At 37.8% G+C, this 19,106-nt stretch overlaps 1 protein-coding gene across 5 annotated transcripts in view; it reads right to left on the bottom strand.

Moving 5' to 3' along the window:
• SRGAP2 (SLIT-ROBO Rho GTPase activating protein 2) overlaps positions 1-19,106 on the bottom strand; it is a 1,651,541-nt gene that overhangs the window by 335,562 nt on the left and 1,296,873 nt on the right. For all 5 annotated transcript variants that reach the window (XM_044076850.1, XM_044076847.1, XM_044076851.1 and 2 more), the window contains 2 exons: positions 15,537-15,564; positions 12,041-12,101 (listed from right to left, as the gene is read on the bottom strand). In XM_044076850.1, the coding sequence (XP_043932785.1) occupies positions 12,041-12,101; positions 15,537-15,564 (89 nt within the window). The remainder of the gene's footprint in view (positions 1-12,040; positions 12,102-15,536; positions 15,565-19,106) is intronic.

The raw sequence follows: 19,106 nt of genomic DNA, 5'->3' as shown, positions 1-19,106 counted from the left end.
GAGAGATCTAGAAATACGGCAGTAGAGAAGAGGCCGTTTTTCTCATGAAGTATAGTGTTGGTGAAGGAGAGCGGAGGTAGTGCAGTGATATGGCCTGAAACCATGTTGGATTTTGGAGAGAAGCTTATTAGCTAAGAGGTAGTTGGAGACCTGGGTGTTGATACATTTTTCAAGTATCTTGGAGAGAGGGGAGAGGATAGCAATGGGGCGGTAATTGGAGAGGTCGGTGGAGGAGGTGCCTTTGTGGAGGGGAATGATGTGGGATATTTTCCATATCGAGGGAACATAGCCTTCTGTTATGGAACGGTTGATTAGAATTGAAATTGGGTAGGCTAGTGTATCAGCTGCAATTTTCAAGTATTCAGAGGGAAGGTTGTCAGCTGCAAGTTTGGTGGGTTTAAGTTTTGACAATAAGTCTTTTTTCTCTCCAACTTATATTTTAATGCATTTTCAGATTTAAATGTTAACAATGATAAAAAAGACAGTATACAATGAAAGAAAATGAAAAATATTATACAGACATTTAACATAAATCGCCTATATCATCTTATCATGACATAAGAAAAAAGAACTGGTTATCTATCTACTGTATAGTAAATGACATTAGTCAACACAATAAGACATTTATCTAAATAAACTGAGGTAATATAGACATAATATTAGGAAACAAAAGGTGACCAGTAGATAATATAAGTAGTAAATTAAACCTTTGAACTCAACTATTTACAACTGTACAAATACTGCCACTAATAGTTGAGAGAGAAACTTTTACTAATCATGTTATTTTACAATGAATTATGCTGCTTAGAGATTTTATTTCAAAGCTATTAGAGAGAGGGTCTTCCATACCAAATAATGCGGGTAATTATATAGTTATAACATAGATATTTATTATTCTAATATGTGGTCTAAGATATTTTTCCATATTTTTAGGAATTGTATTAGTTTCTTTTTATCATTAATCATGAGTTTGTGTGAGATTATGTTAGTGTGGGCCATATTTGTAAATTCTCCCCAGTTTAATTTAGATCTGTCTATCCAGTTTTGAGTAATATATAATTTGACTAGTTCAAATATGGGGATCAGAATTCTTAAATCTTATGTGGGTATGTGAAGTGAGTTAACATGTAGAATCGCAAATTCCCAGGATAATGTAGATTTCCCATAACCCATTTTGTCGAGTTTAATTCTTAATGATTCTCAGAGGTTATGTGCAAATTTGCAGTACCAGAGGATATGTAATAAGTCTGCTAATTTTGATCGACAGAAGGGGCAGAAAGGTGGGTTATTCGGGAAAAACTTTAGTCGTTCTGGCGTGTAATAGGCATTATTGTTGACCATTAACTGGGTGTAAGTCAGTTTCATGTAGAGAGAGTATTTGTATTAAACCATGCTTGTGAGAGCTCAGCATTAGTTATTTCTGGATTCTTGTCTTTCCAGTATTGAGCAGATGTAAAGGTGGACTGGTATTTTATAGAGGTGCTTAACTTGTATGCAGCTGACAGCATTTTTTTGGAAGTTTTAAGAACTTGACTAAGGCCTGTGTGTTTGTTATTACATTTTCTGTTTCTTGTTGGATGTCTCTGAAGATAGATATCTTTTCCACCAATTGTCTCAATATTATTGTGTATTTGTTATTAAGGTTGAGATGATGTTCGATATCTTTTAATGACCTGTTTGTAAGTCTATATAGATCCCAGACTGTAAGATCTTTGATTTGTGGATATTGATCTAGGTTGATCATTTCATTTCCTATTTTTAAATTTGGGTTCAAGTGTATTGGCTGTAATAGGGTTAAAGCACGTTTTAGCTGTAGGTCTGATAGAAGCGATTGAAAGGTTTTGATTTTGTGTTTAATGGAGGCATGAAGTTTTATATCTTTTAGGTTAGATCCATCTATAAATGGTATGGATTTAGGATTTACATTAGTCTTTAAAACATGAGCGTACCATACATTAACCCATTTTGGAAAGGATTCCGCATATTTTGGGCTGTAGTCAGCTATTAAAATAAGTATATTTGCGCATATTAGATCATAGTAGAGTTTAAAGTCTGGTAACCCCAGACCTCCTTTATCTTTAGGGAAAATAAGTTTTGTTATAGCTATCCTTGGGTTTTTTGGAAACCATATGAACTCAGTATTTTATTGATTTTTTAAAAGCGGTTGGCAGTGATAATAGCGTTGGTAGCGTTAAATTGGTATAATATTTTTGGTAAAATATTCATTTTAATTACTGCCACTTTTGATAGAATTGAAAGTTTCATTAGTTTCCATCTGTCCAAGTCATTTTCTATGTTAGTCCAGGTTTTAAGAAGATTATTTTGGTAGGAATCTTTTTGGTTATGTTCTAAGTTAATTCCTAGGTAGTGGAATGCTTTTTTAACTTTAATTTCTGTGTCTGGGAGAGGGAGGAGATTTTGTCCTAATGGGCTGATTTGAAATATGAGGGATTTAGATGGATTTACTTCATAGTTGGAAGCTTTGGAGAAGATGCTGATTGTTTTTATAATCTTACCTAAGTCCGTGTTTGAAAATAAATGATCAGGTCATCAGCAAATACCGAGATTAAAAGTTTATTATTAAGTATTTTAGGTATATGGTGAAATGTTTTTTTGAACCAGGTAGATGAAGAGGGGCTCTATATATAGATTAAAAAGATAGGGGGAAAGGGGGTATCCCTGTCTTGTACCATTTACTAGTTTTATTTTATTGGAGACAAGTTTATTTATGACCAATGTGGTGTAAGACGACTTATATAGTGCTCTGATTTTTTCTATAAATGTATTTGGGATATTAAATTGTTTCAGAGTCAAGAAAAGGAATTCAAGGTTGACCGTATTGAAAGCTTTAGTAGCATCTAATGCCAAACGGTATCTAGAAGATTTGTCTTTCTCAAGAAGATGTACGGCTGCATCGAGGGTCAGAGTGCTATCCCATGTTTGTCTCCTTGACATAAAGCCAGACTGATCTGGGGATATAATTTTAGGTAATAGTTTTTTTAATTCTATTTGCTAGGACCAGGGAGTAGATTTTTAATGTCAACATTTATGAGGGAGATAGGTCTACAATTAAATAGGTTGGTATTGTCCGTATTTTGTTTATGAATAAATATAGTTTTAGAATTGTTTAGGGACAAATCTTGGAAGCCATGCTTGCTTATATGGTTAAAGATTTTATTACATAGGATGGGGGTCAATTTAAGAGCAAATGACTTGTAAAAATTTGATGTGAATCCATCAGGGCCTGGTGCTTTATTACTTTTTAGGCCTTTTATTGTTTCTGCGATTTTCTCTGTGTTAAAAGGTGCTTCTAAAAGCAACATCTGTTGGTCTTCAATCTTAGGGAATTTAAGATCTTTGATGAAATTAAGTTCTCTAATGAAGAGGTATTATGAGGTCCATACATTTCCTTATACATTTTTTCAAATATCTCTATTATTTCTTGAGTATCCGTGTAAATTTCGTTATTATATAATATTTGTCAAATTGTTGTGGGAGTATGATATATGTTAATTAATCTTGCCAGAAGCTTGGAGGGTTGTTGTGCTCAATGTGAATAGTTAGTTAGGAGCTTCATTTCGTGGAATGATAATTTCTGAAAATGGAGTGTGTATAGTTCTTTTTCTTGGGCAAGGAGTTTTTTTTTCCAATTCCGGTGAAAATTTATGTTAGAGCGATACTTCAATTTTATGGATTTCATCTTTTATCGAGTTTTCTTTTTCTTTAGTACGTTTGTTATAGTAGAAGGCTTTTTGGATCAGTAATCCTCTAATTTTGGCCTTATACGCCACCCATATAATGTCAATTTTTGATGTCAGAAAGGGACAGATTGAATCTAATTCCTCTAATTCTTTGTTAATATCATTTATCACTTCTTCTTTGTCTAAGAGGTTAGGGATTAATGTCCAAGTGAAGGATTTTTCATTTTTTAATGGGTTGGTTACTGGGGTTATATTTACAGTTATTTTACAGTGATCCTAGAGGAATCTTGGACAAGATGAGTATACAGTTTTATCATTGATTAAGGAGTTAGAAATTAAGAAAAAAATCAATCCTAGACCAGGTCTTATAACATGGAGAGTAGTACGTGTATGTGCACATATTGGTGGAATGGGCTTTTGTATTGTAAGGATCACACAGGCAATAGTCTAGCCTCAAATCTTCTAGTGCTCTCAATGCTCTCTTATTATGGAATTTGTTTTTGCTAGTTCTGTCTTTTGCAGGGTCATTGACCATATTCCAGTCACCTCCTATTACATATTCATGATTCGGAAATTTTGATAGCAGGTTGTATATTTGTATAATAAATTTGTGTTGATTGGCACAGGGCCCATATATATTCAGAAAAATTGTAGATCTATTTGATATGGAGTTGATGGATTTGAGGTAGCACCACCTACCCTCTTTGTCCGTACCCAAATCTATTACCTTTTCTTTAAAAGATTTTTTAATCAGAATAGCTACTCCTTTTGAGTTAGTCTCCCTCCCTGAGGCAATAATTGAAGATATCCATCTTCTATCTCTGTCTTTATTCCAATCCACATCTAGCAAGTGTGTTTCTTGTAAAAAGGTAATGTCTGAGTTGGACTGGTAAATTAAGTGTAATAATAATTGTTTTTATTTTTATCCTTAAACCTCTGATATTCCAAGAGCTTATTTCACACATTTATATATAGTGAGTATAAGTTCTAGAAAAATAAATGCAATACTTTGAAGACTCTCTCTCCAATATGAATGTGCATATATATACAAGTCGTAGATTAGGATTATTGAATCTATTGCGGACCTAGAGTCTCTCGTTACCCCTACTGTGTCTAGCCACATACATACTACATCTGAGAGACTATTCAAAAGAACAAACAGTATTCTAAGTACTAGAGCAGGAGCTTATTGGTTTGTATGAAATAGTAGCAACTGTAAGAAAAAACATATATACATAATATACATAATAAACTCCGCAATACAAGATGTGAAAAACCACTCCAAAAAAAAACACTCTAAACATCCTTGCCCCATTTATCAGGATAATTAAATTGTCCTGATTCTGGTATGGTAGGACCAGATTTTACATATCCTGAAAAATAAGGATAGTTACTAAACAACATATACCTTTATCTTATATCTATTGATAATTAGAAGTATTAATGTCAGATACCATATGGATTACGACCTTAGTAATAACGGCGGCAATTATTTCATTAAGCGACACTTAATGACATTGTAACACAACTAACTAGACTAGGCTACACCATGCCTCACTTCTAAACAGTGTTGTATATTTGTTTTGCAAAAACAGAAGCTGTATTCTAGTGAACATGCATCATCAACATCAGAGAGTTATGTTGGGCATATATACATTATCTATTATATGCCTAATAGCACTAATGACAGATAGCATATGGATTATGACCTTAGTAATAAGGTAAGCATTAGTTTCATTAGGCACCCCTAGTGACATTATAGCACAACTAACTAGTCTCGGGTATATCATGTCTCCTTTCTAACCCGTGGTGTATATTCTTTTAGCAAAAACAGAAGCCGTATTTTAGAGAGCATGCATTACTATCATCAGAAAGTTACTTTGGGCTTATACAGATTATTTATTATATGACTAGTAGAGGATTATACTGTAACCAATTTCAATCACTGTGTAAGAAGAGAAAGAGAGGAAAAAAACATATATACATACATATATATATATATATATATATATATATATATATATATATATACACACACACACACACACACACACACACACACACACACACACACACACACACACACACACATACATAATTCTTAACTCTATCTGACATATGGAATGTATTGTACAGTAATGGTCATGTTCTCTTTTGATTAACTGGCCTTACGTATACAAGTGTGGGAAAATACACAACCTGCTGATTACATTCATTATGCAGTCAAACATTCAGAACCTGATTGCATTTGTTACACTACACTCAACATTCTTCTGTAAGATGTTTATTTCTATCAATATTAAAATGCTTTTTAACACTTTACAGAAGCAACAATGACTCAAAGTTATAAGTTTTACCTTTTTGATAGCCTAATCGGAGAGAGAGACTTGCCTGTCGAAGTTGTGTTAGTTTGTTGGCAGCTTCAGTAAATCACCCCACCCTCTTATTTTTGATTCCATCCTGTTTCCCTTTATTTTCTTCAGAAATTAAGCCGGAAATAGTCCATTTCATTTTTTCCCAGTGTAAAGCTCCGAGGATGCAAGTGGCAAGAAGTCAGCTTGAGAGGTGTGTTACAGTTAATTCTTTCCCCCATTTAGCCATAGATTTGAGGTAGGACCAAAAAGTTCAACTTGCTGTTTACGTGGGGATCTTGATTAGATGTTACAATCCTTTCTTTGGAATGTTGCAACGATGGTTATATGGCTTGATTTAGGCCTTCAAGTTGCTTCCAGCCTGCTTGAGATGGGTACCACTACTTCAGTGAGCTTTTTAGGAAATGGGTGAAGTGAAAATAACTCAAGGTTAGTTATGGCTCCTTTAGAATAGCAGAGAGTATATCAGAAATGTAAAAGTTATTATTCTTTTTTTTCCCCTTTTTTTCTCTCTCCCTCCTTTCCCTTGCTACTTCTTTTCCTTCCCACTCCCACCTCCTTCTCATTTTAGAAGTTAAAGGCTTGGAAGTTCACCAAAAGCTTTAGAAAAGGCGCTTTTAGCTTCTGTTGGTGTATTAGCAGTATATTTTTGCTCTTTATAAGTGAAAGATAGTGCACTGGGATATCTCATCTGGAATTTTATTTTTTTTTTGTGATGAGATAAGAGCAAAAGGGTGTAAGTGCTTGTCTTGCTTGCTTTATCTACATAGGGAAATCTTGGGCAAAAGTGAGTTTGTTTCCTTTCCAGTTCAGGAAGCCTTTTTGTTTTGCTGCTTTTAATATTTCCTGCACATGCTGATAGTTTAGCATTTTGGAATACATTTGTCTAGGTTTAGCAAGGTTGTGTGACCTTTGAAAAGCTCTGTGAGATCTTTCAATTACAATGCCTTTACTTGTAGGATTATTGTCTAGTAGGGATGAAAATAATTCCATTAAGGTTTTTGGTAGTTGCATTTGGTCTATTCATTCTGGAACTCCTCTTAAGAGGATATTATTTCTTCTACTCCTTGGCTTCTAGGTCAATAAGTTTTTGTTGCAAGTCGTTTAAGGCAGTTTATTTGTTATTTAGTTGTTTTTGTATTTCTTCAATTCTCATTTCATTAGCTGCTGTTTTTGCTTCAGCCTGATCTAGCCTCTCTACTATTTTTTCAATTGCGATACCAAAGTTAAATAGTTGATCTGAGAAACTTTGAATGGCACTTTGTATGGGTAGAAGTGCTGATTTTAGGTAATCAAGTGTTAAAGCCCAGGATTAGGTTTGGATGGTTCTTGTGGCTTCAGTGTTCTCTGTCTTTTAGAGGTAATCTCTTTTTCTGGAGAAGATAACTGTGATAGTTTGGTTTTTGTGGTTTGTAGATCCATATGGTCTTGATCATTAGACATTTTTTTTCCTTTGTAGTATAAAAAATATTTTGTCCCTTTTATTCTTGTATCTGTTCTTTCCTTATTCTTTCTATTGCTTTCTGACTGCGTTAGGCCTCAAGCTGCTATGCGGTGCTGCAGTACAAGCTTTCAGAGAATAAAAAGCTGTATTTTCAGTAGAGAGGCCTTTTAAAACTCCAGAAGTGTAGCAGAGAGCTTGGTTGATATGTTTTAGTTTTTAGTTATTTGTAAATCCAGTCCGATGGCGTTTGATTAAGATGAGGTAAATAGCTGACTGAGGAGCTACAAGGAGAGGGTGTTTACATGATATCCTCCATCTTGGAAACCTCAAGTTTTGACAATAGTCTTTTTATGTTGGAGGTAGGTACTGAGGTGAAGAAGAAAAGAGGAGTGGGGTGTTTAGGGTTAGGAGTTGGGGGCTGTTGTAGGGAAGTGTTGTTTGTTTAGAGATGTTATAGTTTCAGTGAAGGGTTTGTTGAAAGATTCAGCAGTACTGCTGTAGGAGGGGGAAATGGACAGCTGGGTGTATCAACCTTCCCTGGGCGGAGGATAGTGTTAATAGTGGACCAGAATTGTTTAGGGCTGTGGTTGGTAGAGTTTAGGGTGGATTTATAGTAGAGAGATTTGTCTAATTTTATTTGCTTTTTGGCTTTATTGTGCAGTTCAAGCAATGATTGCCTATCTGAATTATTTTTTGTTAGTTGCCAGTGCTCTCAGGCCTTAACTCTGGATTTCATTAGGGTTCTGGTGGTCTTTTGTAACCATGGGGCACGCCTGGATCTGACTTTGGCATTTCTTACAGGAGCGTGGGTGTTTAGGATGGAGAGGAAGGTACTGTTGAAGAAGTGGATAGCCTCATCTAGATTGAGGTATTTTAGTGGAGACCATTTAATTTTTTGCAGGGAGGAGATGAAGGAGTTAGGGTTGAAGTTGGACTTGTTCCGTATTTTCCTGTGGATAATGGGCTTGAGACTGATTGTATGGTGCTGAATAAGGAAAGTGGGGGAGTGGTCACTAAGACTGTCAGGTAAGCAGCCTAGGTAAGAGTGAGAGGTTTTGTTGACTAGGATCCAATCAAGTAAGGTATGATTGTTAGGGTTTTTGTTGATTTGGGTAGGGGACTGATTGAGCTGAGTGAACCCATGGAGATTAAGATGAATGGTTGGGAGATTGTTATTACAAGATAGCCAGTTGAAGTTAAAGTCGCCGAGAATGATGGTTTCCTGGGATAGAGACAGAGTAGCCCAGCTCAAGAGATTTTCTAGGGGTGTAATATTTTGCCCTGGTGGGAAATAGCATCCTATGATATTGTTTTGTTTGGGCTTAGTTTGAGATTGGCATAAAGGATTTTTTCATTGTTGTGGTGAGGGGCAGATGTGTTCAAGAGTTGAATAGTGATGTGTTTAAATATAAATGCTACACCACCTCCTTTTTTGGACAATCTGTCTATGCGAAGGCTGTTGTATTCAAGTGGAAGTATTTCCTCACTTTTGATGTGAGGTTTGAGCCAGGTTTCAGTTAGGAAGAGAACATCTGGGGAATATATGCTTATGCAGGCATGTAGTTCTTGGATTTTACTGCATATGCTTTTGATGTTTAGGGACATTATAAGCAGGTCTGTTGTTTTTTGTTGGCTAGGAGTTGAGTTGTGGGGGGTTGCTTGGACTAGGGTTTGCGGTTAGGTTGGATTTGGGAGGACCACGGTTTGGATGGATGCCTCCAAGCAAGGGCTAGTTTATTGAGAGCATTTAGGATATGTTTTATATACATAGTAAATTGCTTATGGTATCTTAGGGATATTTTATTTTTGAGTGTATTAGGTGTTTGATAATGGAGTGTGTGTATTGGGAGGATGTTTTTGGTGGCAGGGGTTGTGTAATTATACTGTAAATGTTTGAGGGAAGGTGTTGAGAGAGTACAGTGGAAGTTGTTGGGGAATGTGACTGTGGAGCCTTGGTAAGATGTAATGTGAGCTAGAACTACGCAGGTTAAAATTGTTATTATATTAGGTAGTAGCATGATTGTGTTGGATGTAGGGGGAGGGGCTAACTAGCGGTGGGGTTAAGGCTAAGAATAAATGTAGAGGCACTGGGGGGCAGGTAGGAATAGGGGGCAGGGAGGGGAGCAAAGTGAGCGTAGCGAACGGAGCGGGCTAGAATCCCCCCCAGGCAAAAGATTGCAGGGTAAGTGTCTAAAAAGCCAAACTGTTAGGCATTATTGGGCTAGAACCTCCCCAGGCAAAAGATTGCAGGGTAAGTGTCTAAATAGCCAAATTGTTTTTCCCTACTACATTCTAATAACTCCTAACAATCTATAGACCTGATTTCAGCTGTGTCCTTTCTGGGTAGATACCTAGTTTGAAGCAGACAAAAAGTGGCAGTTTAAGTACCTTTTTGCCTCTATTTTAAAAGTGGGCAATACCAGTGTATCTACGGAGTTACCTTTTTTTCGCCTAGAGCTTTATCTTGGTTTACTGATAACTAAAAAGAAAACGTGTAACTGGGGATTGTATTTACAGCTGATGGGGGTGGAGAGCAGCTGCTGTCCCTAGCCGTGGGTAGAGCCAGTTATTTCTGCAGTACCTACAGTAACTTATTTTCTTTTTAAACCCCTTGAGACCCATCTTCAAAAGTGGGTGGTCATCACAAGAAGACTTCACGCTTTTTTAAAAAAAATCAGTTGAAAAATGTAATACTTGCTATTTGACATTGAATTTGTAGAGCAAAGATGCTCAGCTGTTCTGCAAATAGACTTTGTAATCTCTAAATGGCAGTTATCCCTAAACTGTCATGACTACCAAAGGAGATACTAAGCACAAACGTTACTGAAGTGCAGACACAGAGTAGGTAGCCCTCCTTTTGAGGCCTGCATGTAAAATCCTACCTTACCAATTAAGACCTACTTCTGGAGAGAAACAAGCCATCTGTAATGGTCATAAGTGCTACCTATCTGGGACGTTCAGGCACTTTAGTGCCCAAAGTAACCTTCAGAGTTCGGCTCAGGGACTATGGCTTCTCAAAAACTGAAAAACTGTATACTATGCAAATGAATATGGAAAGATTTTACCCTGTACTCATATGGAAAGATTTAAACCCTGTACTCATATGGAAAGATTTAAACCCTGTACTCATATGGAAAGATTTAAACCCTGTACTCACAGAACTGGAAGTAGCTCATTAACTCCTCAGAACGTTAGTCCCCTGCACTAACTGTAAGACAAACGTCTATAAAAGATGTGGTGGTGCAGGGGTGAAGACTCCCTGCAAAAATTATGTAATGGTGTAGAAGTGATGAAATTCCAAAATCCATTGGTTATGGACTGAACAGAGGTTAATTTTTCTGTATTTTGGGACTTGCATTTTCAGATCTCACACCTGTGGTGGGGAGCTGAAATACAGGACTTCCAAAGTAGGTCTATGAAAGCAGAAAATGGGTGCCCACCGGATAAAAATCAGTCACTGTGCTGCAGTTATACAATTACATATGCAATCAGCTATCTACTGTAGGAAGCTAAGCTCATACATTACAAGCCATTCATAAAGAGGTAATAGTAATAAAAATGGTCTAACCTTTCTGCTTGCAAAACTGAAATGTTTAATATTCACCTTCTGTCTCAAACATGCTTTTATTGCAACAACCATGACATCCAGAGACTTTCTTTTTCTCATCATATGTCACGTTATGCCCTTCTGTTTTCAGCATCCATTCAATTGTACTTGTAATGTAACTGCCATGTGGCCCACGTAGTCCACCAACCCAATTATCAAGCAAATAAAATGTACAATTGAAGTAGTTTTTAAAATAACACAACACATTCCACTAGCACATAAAACTACTGCAGCTTGAAAAGGCACCTTAAGGCATTTAAGTCTTTATCCTACTTAACTCCCACTTAGAATGTGGTTGCAATTCAGCCATAACTACAAAAGGAATGACAAGAGTGTATGTGGGCACATGAAGGAGATACTCCCAACTCACTCAGGTCTAGTAACTCACATAATTGTTACAAATAATTCTATGCAGGTAAAGATCATGCGCGTGTGTGTGTGTGTGTGGGGGGGGGGGGGCAAACAACTGCTGGCTATCACTTCTACAAGCTGAAACAAATCATTAGAAGTACATACCATGTTTGCATCAGAAGCAGTCCAGCTACTTACTACCCATAAGAAAAAAACAACTTGAAGGCCTAGTTCCAAAACAGCTCAATGCATTTTAAACATTTTACATTTTTCCCAAAGTGTTTTCTTTTTGTAATCTTAGTACAATGAATCATTTTATGACTGCCTGAAACCTTTCAGTGTGCCTAAAGGAACAACCATTCTTTCTACTCCTTTTACTTCTAAAGCATTTAAAGGTGAAACATACATGGAAATCACAATTACAAACTATAGTATTTTTTCACCTTTTTTATACCTAAATAAAATGCCTTGCAAAACCTTCCTATATAAAGGAGATCACGTTACAGAAAAAATATTTTAAAAAATATAATATTAATGAATGAAACAAACCTCCAAATTCACTTACCATGACGGCTAATAAACCGGATGCAACTTTCAACAATTAAAGGAATAGTTTGGCCAGAATCCTTTAAAAAACAAAAAAGAACGTCAGATTTTCTGCAAATAAAATTAAACTCAGGACTTCAGAAGAAATAATTCTGCTTTCATCCAGTGAGTGATGTATTTTAAGCTACATGAACTCATGCTGGCATCTTATAATAACAAAAGGCACTACAGATTAAGTGTACTTGTAAAAAATTAGCTTTGCTCTTGCTAAATACGCATTAGAAAAAATAAATAAACCAGCACTTATTAATGCAATGTACTCTATGAAAAGCAAGAAATGTAGCCTTGTTCAGTACCTAAACTTCACCTTTTCCTCCAGGATTAAAAGGTAATTAACATCGAGCCAAAGCAATACAACTTTATTGCATCAACAGACACTGGTTGACCGATGATGGACCCTGTGACAATGTGAGGTATTGTCAGCTATGCCAGGAGAAGTAGGGCAGTGGATGTGTAACATATGCCAGCACAGCTATCTGGAATTTTGTAAAGAATTATATGTCATTTATATATTGAACTGATTTGTACGGGTGCTTGTGTTTAAAATGCATTTGTAAAGTTACTTCTGTTTATCAGAGTGCCCTGCTGGGCAGAAAAAGTAATGTACATGCATTATTGTAACCTCTTTAAATGTATATGTCTTAACAGAGGATACTGGCAGAAAAGAGGTTAATCTCAAACTTTAAAAATAGTTAAGAAATTAAATTACTGTGCCTAGGCCATAAAGATGTAATCTCACAGTTTTGAATGAAGCCAGACATGCAGTGTCTGTAGGAAGTATGGCTTATTAGCTCCTGGTTGAAGAGTGGAAGTGTTTTATGGTTTTATGACTTCCAGGAGCTGCAGCAGATCTTAGCAAGGCTCTATATGTGTATTACTGACACACAGGTGCTAAATCCTGGCAGTTTCGAGCTATGGGGGGGGGGGGGGGGGTTGCACGGAAACCAGAAGTCAGATGACCAGATGTAAGTGATGTCATTCTGAAATACATCACTAAAATAATGTTTAATACTAGTTGAGACTGAAATCTCATAGCACTCTGTTTTGGAAACTTGACACAGAAGGATTACTCAGCTACTTCACCTTGCCTTGTACTAGTAAGTGACCAGGAAATAGTAACTCTTTATATTAGTCAGGAAAACATGATGAGATTAGTTAAGTACTGTTTTTCTGTATCTGTACAAATCTATTCATCTGTTATTTTAATATTTCCTGTGGTTGAAACTCTGGTGTTTGTTGTAAATACATATTTAGTATTTTCATGTTGTTATTATTAAATATATTTAAACTTTCATTGTGGCTGGTACTTTAGAGAATATCTTAACATTTGAGAGTATTCATATCTGATTGGTGACTCTGTGGCCACTCCTGAAAGTCTAACTGCATTGGTCAAACTACCATTCGTATTAATATTAATTTCACTCAATGTAATTGCCTACCCTTGTAAGAGCTTTGGAGAAGCTGGCTTGGGAGTGCCTATAAGTAGTAACTACCTTACACTCGGAGCAGAAGAGGGCATAGCTAGTAAACCTGTGCCAGCCATTCCCAGGTGTGTGTGTGTGTGTGTGTGTGTGTGTGTGTGTGTGTGTGTGCAAATCAAATCACAAAGATTGTGTGTGTGTGTGTGTGTGTGTCAGCTACTTGGAGCATGGACACGAAGCACTGGTTTCACAGATAAAGTGGTGGAGGACTTGGCTTGAACACTTGGCTGAGGACTTAACTCTGCAACTGTGCCAGTGAGAAGCCTTACTGGGGACCTGGGGAAAGAGGAGAGAGAGAAACCCAGACCCTGGGCTGAATGTGGTCCTTGTGTGCTCTTAAGGGAAACTGTGCTTGATGCAGAGAGCTGCATCTGGAAATACTGGTTATAACCATTTTTGTTCCAAATGAACGTCCCTCTCCATATCAGTGGTGAGGATTGAAGCTCCTTGATTACTGGTCCAGAGTGGGGACGTCACAGACCCTTCCTTGAAAAGTCTCATGTGTGGGTTGAACTTGCAGAGTAAGTTACTACACTGGAAAAAACATGAAGACATGCGAAGGATCAAGGCTCAACTCTGAAATTACAGTCATATGAAAGGAAGCCCTATTGCCAGTGTGTCAGTCAATACAGCACATGGTGAAGTTCAGCAACCAAGACCATATGACCTGATTGCAGAAGTCAGCAGTGGGGTTATTCAAGAAGAAAACATTGGAAAAGGTTACACCTCTACTTAGTGGCCTTTAAACATATTATACAAAGGATGGTCAGACACTAGATGTCAAAACATGATGTAGCTGGCATTCCACTTGGAAAGTGTTTGCTTCCCTCCCTGTAAGAAATCGAAACGAGATGAGAGGGTTCACTATCAGACAGTTTTTGCTGTAACCAGAATATAAAGGGTTATGAATTAACTGGTCTCATGGATCTCTAACATATACTGCCTCTGAGACTAGCAACTTGGGAGGAAAAATACCTGTATCTCCAAAGTGGTGAAACCTTAGAGGTAGTATATTTAGAGATCAGGGATGTGGGGCACAGCTACCACACTGGGGAAAGGGGCAACAGGAGAAGTCTATTCTCCTCTGTCAGCTCACCATCATTTAAACATGCCACATGTGTACCAGGTGGTGGTAAATTTAGCCTCTGTAGAGTGTGCATGATGCATTTAACTTGAGTACACCAGAGTACACCAAAGTACACCAGAGGATTTCAGCAGCTAACAGCTGAAGGTTCTGCTTCAGGGAGAGATGCAATACCTGGCTGCCCCTCCTCAGGAGAGGTCAAGGGGCTTGTAGTACAGCAGGCACGTTCCAGTATTAAGGGGCTGAGCTGTTCACAGATGAGCACAAATGTGAAGCATTCTGCAGTAGCATCACTACACAACGGGCACATTAGGAGAGCTGAAGATTAGGTAGGTTATACAGTAAAAGCACAAGATAAATAAAATACATAAGCCATATATAGAAAAGTGTTGGGGTAGCCCTGTCGGTTACATTCCCAGCCTTTGCCCTAGTTGGAATGAGTAAATTGATGGGTAATAGATTGATCCCTGAGTGAATGGGATAAATGAGTGGAGAAAGGGCAAAGACACCTAGTGTTTAACGCATATGCAGTAGCAGCATACTAAATATGGAACTCTGAATTTGCGCTTCACAGGTATCCAAGGCCCAATCAGGATACTGCACTGAAATACAGGGACCACCACAATAAAACATAATACTTGGGAATTAATGTTTTTGTTTTTTTTTGCCTCATACCTCTAGTGTTGAAGACAATGCAAATAATGACATTTATCTTTTAATAGGACCAAGGGAAACAACAGAAATTGAGAGTATCATTGCAATTTTTATTAGACTGTTTAGGCATTACTACATTTTTATTTTACATTTCATGTACAACTTTCACATTTCCATTATGTATAGTACCATTTTTCCCCTAGTAATCTGCATACAGTTAATGCATTTCCGCTCACCTGTTTTCTAACAGTAGAACTTCTCCTGCTGCAGTGAGATAAAACAAAAAGTTTAAAAACTGAAGAGCAGTCAAATAATTTAAAATAAGAACAAAACAATTTGGTTGAGTGCTGCGCTATCTATATAATTCTCAATATGGACTGTAGCTACAGAGTTACAATGATGATAATGAAATGTAATCTTCATGAAGTCAAATTCTGTTGCATGTAAAACCAGTGACTGTACGCGTGCTTCTGTACATTTCAGTGGTTTAGCTCTTCTCTCCTTCCTTAGTAAGTATACTAATAAGCAAAACAAGTGGAAAAAGTAGCTTCCAGAGAGCAAAGAAAAATAAATAAGGGAGATACAGATGTGGTTTAAGCAGAAAAATAAGGAAAAACACATGATATATATAATCACAGGTATAAAAAATGAATAAAAACACAAACAGATTTGGGTACCTGTAATTGTGATTCAGTGATCTAACAAACTTCTATATTCCACAAAATTATTTGCTTTACAACCTCTAGTGAGACGGTCGAGTTTCTAGAACTTGACATGATTTTCCCTTAAAACTGGAAATCACTTCTGTTGCTTTTGGGTAATTTTAATTCTCAGTCATATTAATCCAACAACTGGAAGAATAAGCATAGCTTTTGTGTGTGTGAGGACGAGGCAGGGTGGAGGTACTGTTTATCTATACAGGATGGTACTAGACATGCATATCATAATGCTACACCCTATCTCACTTCATCTCATTCTCCAGCTTGACCACCACACAAACTGAAATAGGAAAAAGAAACGGTCAAGAAAAACAACCATCAGCTCTTCTGTTATTTATATCTCACATCAGCACAAGCACTCACTGATTAGTAAATTTTCCTTTTTTTCTCCTTTACATTTACATGTGCGCTCAGTGTAAACATGTGGTTTCCTCTTCTTTTTGCTTTTATAACTTTCCACACATTAATACAATTTCGGTGGCAGCTTTCTTTTTAAGTCATGACTTTTGTAGCCCCATTTCTAAATGCAGGCACACTTAGAGCTACTGTAAATGTGAACCTATAAGGTAGGCAGCACATAAGCCACAAAGCCTCAACTCCCAATTAGTACTAGATCATGACAGCGTCCCTTGGTTTTAGCAGTAGGCCTCACATCTGCAGTGACAAAGAGAGATGACCTTAAGACCTCTTTGTAATTTATCAACAGGGAGACTAATGTTTCACTTTTTAAAATGCTTGTAGAGCTGCTGTCTCTGTCATAGACTAAAAGGTACAGTCATCTCTAGTATGAAGTGGAGGTGGTCATGAGTGGATCTGTTTTCCAATGTCTGGGATCTTGCAACACAAGGGGTCCATATGGCAATTAACCCTATAATGTCTTTCCTGACAAGTGGAGTAAGACCTCACAGGCTATATAATGGACAACAGGAGCACTTCCCCTTTTCGGGGGGGGGGGGGAGGCAGATGGCAATTAACCCTATAATGATAGGAGTATTTTAGGGGTTGCCTTAGGTGTATTATCAACCCCTGGCTGTTACAGAACCATCTTCTGGTGCTTTCCTGACAGGTGGCGTATGATCGCACTGGCTGCATTATGGAGAACAGAAGCTTTTCCCCTTTTCCGGGGGGGTTGCAGAACATTCAGCAGATGTCACAATGTAAAAACATTTGATCTTAGCAATGGGATGTCATTTCAGCATTTGAGATCCAGTGCCGATTTGTGGCTTTCACTTCTAGCAGCAGTTGCAGTGCTGCTTCCGTTTGTTTGGCCCCTGGTGTCTAGTCCTAGGTTTAGCTCTACTCAGCATCAGTACTGCTGGAGCAAAGTTACTCTGATAACCGAGGAGGAGCTGCTGGGGAAGGAGTTAAGTGTTGACGCAAACTGAGTTTCACTAAATATTCATGTTGCAACTTGCTCAGGTGTAAAGGAGTAAATCTCTGCAGTTGTGCTGGGAGGAGACTCACACTGCGGCAGACTTAATAGGGATGTATCTTTTTCTCACGGCTCCCAAACATGGAGATCCAGGGCATGATCCACAATAGGTATGTACCTTTGTTCCTGACTCCCAAACATAGACAGGTCCAAGGCAGAATCCTCAGTTCTTATCTACAAGCAGTGAACACCCAAAAGCAGGTGGTTAACTGCCATATTATCAGAAGCACATGAATAGGTGCGACTCTAACTTTCTCATAGTAACCTCTCTTACCTAAGACAGCAGAAACATAATTTCATCCAGGTGCAAAGGAGCAATCTTGTTGTTGGGTGGGGCTTTAGAAACACAATTTTACTAAATACAACTCAGACCCCAACCCCAACCCATCCCCCGTATGGGGAAAGGGGTCTATATCAGAACGAAAGTCCAAAATAGCGAACGACCTAAAGGTAAAAAATGTAGGACTTCAAACTCGCTATTGTGGGGGGCTTATGTATTCGTCTAATGCTACCTATGTACAAGGCTCTCCAACAATGTCACAATTTTTTTCTGTGACAATGGATTCCTTATAAAACAAAACTAGTTATCAGATTCTGAATTTCTACCTTAACATTTTATAAAGTACGGGGGAAAATTATCCTTTCAAGTTCTAATCAAGAAACAGCCATGCATCTGTAACTTGGAGACTCATGGGTGAATTGTCAGAAATAACTGTACATCCACCATGGCTCCAGCCTTGTCCTCTGTTAATGCATACAGTATGTGGCATGATTTCATGCTGTGTGCACTACAACTGTACATCTGCGATTCCTTAGTAAAGTGGGGACCATGACTACAACCTGCTCGTGTATGGTTGCCAAGTACACTTTGTCGAATGCTCACTTCACTGGCAGGGTTTACTGCAGTTTGTTTTTATTGAAAATGCTCATTGTCAAGTGCATGGGTTTTACTACAGAAGGAACATCGACTGCTCTTTCGTGTGGGATGTGCCTGCACTCATGGTAAGTGGGAGGGTGTGTGCTAATGTCAAAACATTCAGCTATATCAACCATTTCGGCATTACAGGTGGGACTGTGTTTGCAAGTTAAAGTGGTGATGAGGGACAAGGATAGATTTAATGTGTCTTGTTCAAAGATACTTTTAAGGAAATTAATTTTCATAATTTGATGTGTAGTATTGGGGTTGGTGCAGAGCTAGGGTTAGGGTTAGCACACAAGAGTAAGATGGTGTTGGGGGGGGGGGCAAGACTACCAACAGAGCAGTCTTCCAGGATAGCACCTTGATGGGGTAGAAACAGCTGGCTCAAAAGGTGGAAAGGTTAGCTTTTCCAGCACAAAATCAAAGTTCCCCCGGTGTTTTTTTTTTTTTTTTTTTGGAGGGGGATCAACTGGAAGACCTGCTTCAGGAACAGTTTTACATGTAGCTGAGGGAATGCAGAAGGGTTATAATGGCAGACAATCAGATACTGTTGAAGCATGAACCTTAGCAGATGCATAAGACAGGCTGCTTTAAAAATGTATGACAGGTAAGTGAGCACACAGACAGCTGGGCCTGGACTGGATCTGGTCTTCTGTTAAGGCACCAAAGGAAGAACCTTATCCACTTAGCTATATAGGATTTTCTAGGGTTTTCTGGCCTACATTAGAATGTGTAG

Source organism: Protopterus annectens, chromosome 7.part0 (genome assembly GCF_019279795.1).
Source record: "Protopterus annectens isolate FY-2018-M chromosome 7.part0, PAN1.0, whole genome shotgun sequence".
In the NCBI taxonomy this organism is placed as follows: Eukaryota; Metazoa; Chordata; order Ceratodontiformes; family Protopteridae; genus Protopterus; species Protopterus annectens.
This window is presented reverse-complemented; position numbering and strand designations above follow the sequence as displayed.